Source organism: Eleutherodactylus coqui, chromosome 2, assembly GCF_035609145.1.
Source record: "Eleutherodactylus coqui strain aEleCoq1 chromosome 2, aEleCoq1.hap1, whole genome shotgun sequence".
NCBI classification, from domain to species: Eukaryota; Metazoa; Chordata; class Amphibia; order Anura; family Eleutherodactylidae; genus Eleutherodactylus; species Eleutherodactylus coqui.
Window position 1 is genome coordinate 48969638 of NC_089838.1, and position 6000 is coordinate 48975637.

The 6000-nt window shown below is 43.9% G+C and overlaps 1 protein-coding gene across 6 annotated transcripts in view; it reads left to right on the forward strand.

Annotated features, from left to right (window-relative positions):
* Positions 1 to 5477, forward strand: part of LOC136611329 (uncharacterized) — a 48332-nt gene extending 42855 nt beyond the window's left edge. For 4 of the 6 annotated variants that reach the window (XM_066590840.1, XM_066590841.1, XM_066590842.1 and 1 more), the window contains 2 exons: positions 1200 to 1311; positions 5100 to 5477. In XM_066590840.1, coding sequence (XP_066446937.1) covers positions 1200 to 1311; positions 5100 to 5324 — 337 coding nt within the window. In that variant the 3' untranslated portion in view covers positions 5325 to 5477. The remainder of the gene's footprint in view (positions 1 to 1199; positions 1312 to 5099) is intronic. The other 2 variants (XM_066590843.1, XM_066590839.1) reach the window with 1 other exon arrangement.
* The last annotated feature ends 523 nt before the right edge of the window (positions 5478 to 6000 follow it).

The following is a 6000-nucleotide window of genomic DNA, read 5'->3' on the forward strand; positions in this document are numbered from 1 at the left end:
ACATGTTTAGATTGAAGATAAATATCATAAACTATCCAAAGTGTCTTGATAATTTTACACTTCTTTACTACTCTAGTAAATAGAGGTTGTGTATGTGCCTTTTTTTCTAGAAACAGCACCAACCTAGCCCACAGGCTGTGCCTGGTATTACGGCTAAGTCCCATTTAAAATCAGACACAGTCCATAGATCAGAGCTGATCTCATACGCAGGGACACCCCTTCCATGAGGCAGCCTGAGACTAAGAGGAGATGCTCATTGCCATCTAGCCAGTATTAATGGCCGGTAAAAAGTCATTTCCAGTTGCAACCTCACAAGCAGGGCGCGCATTCTGACCGCAGCTCAGGTTGGGCGGCCACTGCACTGTCATCAGAGGCTGAGACCCCTGACCTCTCACTCTGGCATCTGTGTTTCTGCACATAGACACCGGCTTCTATTCTGAGGGGTAGAGATCAGAGGTCACAGCCTCTGATGACTGCACAGTTTGCCACCAAACTGGCCTTGTAGACAGACTGAGTGCAGCAATCACTGTTAATTCTGTGACTACTACGGAGTCACTATTACTGCTGGGGGTGCTATGTGGGACACTTACTACTTTGGCCACTATGGGGGGCACTATGACTACTTAGGCCCCAAAAGGGTCACTTTTACTACTGGGGCCTCTACCGGAGTCACTATGATTACTGGGACCAGTAACAGGGTCACTATTACTGGTAAAAAGGTAAAGTCCCGTGGTGCAAGCACCGAGTTCTTGCAGGGTGGTTTGCTATTGCCTTTCCCAGTCTTTACCCCCCAGCAAGCTGGGTACCCATTTTACCGACCTTGGAAGGATGGAAGGCTGAGTCAACCTTGAGCCAGCTACCTAAACTGTGTGGGGATTAAACTCACAACCTTCAGGTCGTGAGCGAGAGCTTAGGTCTGCATTCTGCTGCCTTAACACTCTGTGCCACACGAGGCTCATAAACTGAGGCCATTAAGGGAGCCACTAAGGTGGACACTACTGGGGTAACTATTACTCTGTCACTTCAGACAAGTCTCAATGCTTCAAATATGTGTTGGGTGTCTTGTGTACTGGTACTTTCAAGAGCTGTCTATTTTGCAGGGGAGGGCGGAGGGAGACACTGCTCATACAACCCCTTTAATTCTAAGTTTTTGAAGCACGTGTATAAGTCATGTCCCCCTTTGTTCTTTTCTTAAAAAGGATTGATATAACGCAAAAAAAATTATATATTTTAAGAAACCAAGTAAAAGGCGATACATTTTCCCAGAGCTCCTCAAGAAATAGCGGTGGATTAGTGTCTCACAGCCAGCCAGTAAGTATCAAGTCTTTTGAGTCTTCAGAAATGATATAATTATATATGTACAGCTGGTATAAGTTATACATCTTCATTGTGTTATCTTAGTAGCCCAAGAAAATTCAGACTAACATTTGAGGTTTCATACCTGGTAATGAGTCTTCAATTGTCTAGAGCAGTGATGGGGTGTTGTCCAAGGTACAAATCTCAGACGCTGAAGATATTCCAGGCCGGTGAGATTCACATGAGCAGTTCAATTACATTCTGCCGCTCAGATTTGGGAAGGTTTCCAGGCACTGGGGTCTTCTGACCGGCTCCCAATTGGGAAGAATTAACACAAAATAACTGCTATCAGCATTATGTGTTGCGTGCTCATCAGCTGTAATTCCAGCATGATTAATTGTCTCGTGTGTTACCATGCATTATAACACCTGCATGTATTTAGGTCGAGACCCATATGGTCATTGCAGGGCGTGAGGACAAAATTACTTCAGTCATGGGTGAGGAGATTGTCAGTGGTATGGATCGCGCAGTGTGAATTTCACATCGGGTTGAACTTGCCCTTCAAGATCTGTTGGTGCTGCATAAAGGTTATCAGCATTGAAATTTAGTTCTACTTTCCACTCTTTACATTTGCAGAAAAGAGCATTATCTGCATCTTCTGACATGCAAATAACGTAGGTCGGTGAGTGCCCTATATAAATGGGCACAAGGTTGAAATTTTTGCATGGGGTTCGCATACTTTCTTTTTTCAGAATCTCTCTGATGTTGTTTCTCAAACATTGGCAAGCATGTACAGTGGCACACCAATGGCAGCAGACTACTCAGCTGCTATCGGACCCATGGGGCAGGGAGGTCGGCCCCACTTCCGATGACTCGCCAGGACTACTTAACTCACAGTACTGCCAGATGCTTCTCCCCTGTCTTCACTTCTTTACAGCTATGAGAGAAGGAGATGTGGGGGAAGGGGAATTAGACAGAACTGTGTAGAGTTTGGCTGTTGCTGACTTAAGCCAGAAAAAGAAAGGGGAGGGGACATTATATCTTTGAGGGGAAGTGGACACTAGAATTATGAGGGGCTTAAAGGAGGCACTATTAAAGGGTTTGTCTGGGCTCTTTTCAACTGACCTATCCTCCCACATTCCATGCTGAATATCCAGCCCATTGCACTGGACAGTGGGCTGGATGATCAGTTGATGGTCAGGGGTTCCCAAGTAGCTGACCCCCATCCATCAGCTACTGATGACCTTTGAAAAGAAGGCAGACAACCCCTTTACATTGTGGAATTAGACAGGGGGCAATACTACTTTGTGGGGCCAGAGTGGGGGCATTACTACTTTGTGGAACCACATAGAGGGCATTATTTCTATGGGGGTACTGAGAGTGTCATCAGGGTTGGCAGCAGGAGAAAAAAAAGTGCATAGAGATGAGTTATGGCTAGAAAGAGTCTTCATGTCAGTATGGGCAGGAATAGAAGGGAAAAAATGAAGATTCCAATAAAAGAAGACATCACCTGTGATCACTGGAGGTAACTGCACTGTAATTACTATCACTGGAGGTAACTAAAATGTAATCACTATCACTGTACAGCACTGGTCTGACTAGTATATGGTGACTGCAATATTTAGAGGTATACTAAAGCTGAGTCTCCATATCTAAGCCACCATGGTATAGAAGTTATGCTGTCTTCAAAAAATATACATATATCATTTTTTTTTGGAGGGGAGGAGCCAATTCTGAGTCTTGCCATGGAAGCCTCATGAGTTCTATGTAAGCCCCTGAATATGTAAAGAGTCTAACAGAAGAATGTTACTAGAATGGAGCTTCAGCTTGATGAGGGCTGGCACACTGGTCAATGTTATTAGTGTGTGACATCCAGCAGCTGGTAAGCGCACCCGCCTTTCCCTGGACATTCAGCATCATCAGCTGTTTCTCTCCAGTTCCACTGGCATCAGGTGCCTGGAGGCAGATAGCAGAAGACTTAACATCGCAATCTCAGGAGATTAGGACTTTGTGTCAACCATCGAGGTAACCAGGGGGCTCCCCGAAGGCAAAGAATAATTTCCTGACATCTGATGAAATGCCAGCACATTGTAACTATAGTCTGCGGGAAAAAATGTACAAAATGTGATGGATAAATTGTTACTCCATCTGTTCCACAAAGGAAGGCTGACTGCGATCCTATCGCAAACGCCGGTCTCATTTCTTTGTATTTCGGTGTTTGTGATCCAGCACGTTTTTGAAAATATGTCTGGCTCAACACCAGCAATGTCTCCAAAAGTGTCCCCACCAATGTTATCTGATGTGCCGCCCTTTTACGACGTACCTTCAAAAGAAGAAATTAGTGCTATGAGCATTGCAATCCTGGTGCCTAGGCTGTTACTAACAGCTTTAGGGTATGTTCAGAGAGCGGATTTTTGATGTGAATTCTGTGCCAATTCCTTATCAAATTCAATGAGTCAATGGGAATCTAAGTTGATTCTTTCCACACGTGGATTTCAAATCCATGTACTAAAAAAATAAATAAATAAATGACCTGTTACTTCTTGACGTGGATTCCCTGCCATTTTTGAGCAGAATCCATGTGTACGGATTTGCCCATTTAAAAGTGCGGCATCCACATGCAGATCCACAGCCAATTATTTGCATAGCTGCGGCAGAAATCCTCAGCTCAACGGTTTTTGAGACGTAATACACAAAAATCAGCTTTGGATTGTGCTGTCTGATCATACCCTACCATACCACAGTGATTTGAGACCAATATCGTTGTTCTCTGATCGTTGTAATATTTAAGTGCCGTAGTGATAGCAACCGCAGCATCTGAGGAGTTTTACACATAAAGGGGGCTCTCATTGTCTGCCCATTGGCCAATTGCAATGTGATTGTGGGGAGGGCTGATACTTCACTATGGAAGCTAGGGGAATTAACAAGGATCCTTATGTTTGCCAGAAATTGTTTGTGCCAAGATGCCATGCACTGTTTAGATTCCCTATTAGGGCATATGAACGTCATGAAGTGGGGTCCTCACTTCATGGCTCCTGTTGTGGCAGTCCCTGTGCCATCCTGGTACGAGAGAATTAGCCATTCATGTGTCTCGTAATACTACATTCCCTTACAGCAACCATGGTAAATGGCAAAAAGAAACCACAAAAACAATGGCGCAATTGCAGAGTTTTTTTGCATCCCCCCCCCCCCCCCAAAAAAAAAATTATAAAAATGAACCATGGCTCTCAAACGACATAAAAATGACTTTTCTTCCAAAAGAAAATTTTTTTTGTGCAAAAGTACTAAAACATAAAACATTATTTATTTTTTATTTGGGATTGCCGTATTTCTACCTGCCTATAGAATAAAGTTACATTGTTGGGTAAATAACAAACAAAAGAAATGGTGGAAATGCTGGTTCACTTTCCCCCCCCCAACAAAAAAAATAAACGCTAATTAGTTTAACAAGGGAGGGTTGAAACAGGCTGAACTAGATGGACATTGTCTTCATTTGGCCTAGCATACCATGTGACAGCTATGTGCTTTTCAGCTCAGAGGCGCCCTCCAGTTGGACCCGGTCTGTTGATGTATTACATGGTTGGCGATTCATTTGAGTAACTGGCATGTAATACTACATTTCACCAGCAGAGGCCACTGGTGAGACTGACCTAGGGGGAACATTCTCACGCTGAAGTCAAAAGCGTTTCCCTGGCTTTCCGCCAATGTTCTGCTCATCCCAGAATAAAGTATTAGAAGTATCTGTATTATCATTTATTATATGTTATGATGTTGATAGTCTTTTATTACTGTGTGATTTGCAGGACACGATTCCCAACACCAGACACAACGCTATCTTCTTGAGGGACCATCAAAAGATTGCTGAGGCCATATTGTTAAAACCCCATTATCAGAAGGTTAAACTACCTCAAGCTGTAGACTCTCAGCAGTCTACCATGAAATCTCAAGACCATGATACAAAGAGGGTAGATCCTAAAAGTGTTCTAGACAGCCAAGTACTGGAGTACAACACTGGAGCTGAAAGATGATCTTATGCAGAAGTTGTATTGTGATATTGTATGTGTATGTGTGTTATGGGTAATTGTCATTTATGCTGACTTATACCACAGAGACTGTGACTTAGTAGTCTTGTTTGCCTTAAGAGACTCCACTAGAATAAACACATTCAGTTGGCCAAACTATTTTGGAACATCCTAACTTCTTGCTTTGGACAATATCTTACAGAGAACAGCCTAGTACCACAGCACATTGTGGAACCATGGGACTGCATTTCATAGATGCACCCAAAACCTTGCACTGAGTCCTGTGAAGAAGGGATGCCTATCACAGGTTGGCTGAATAACCCTCGTGGGTAGATTTATCCTGCCTCTTCATGGGTGGAGTCATTCTGCTTCGTCATGGGTGGATACTATCAGGCAGATAGATGGATGTGTATTTGCCTTGCCATACACTGGTTTGGCTGTGGACTAACTGAGGTGAAAGCACCTTGGGAGCCCCAGTTTTCACACTTACTGCCTCCAAGTGGGATTACAGGCTTTGCTGTTGGATCCCCAAAGCCATTACACACACAGGTAGTCCAAGCTGTGTGGCTGCTGGCGCTGCAGTACCTGAAGGTCTGAATGGGTGCGTAATTGAGAAACGAGCTTGAGTCAGGGCTGGCAGCACAGGTGCATAAACAAGGTCCAGGCTATAGGTTAGGGCAGA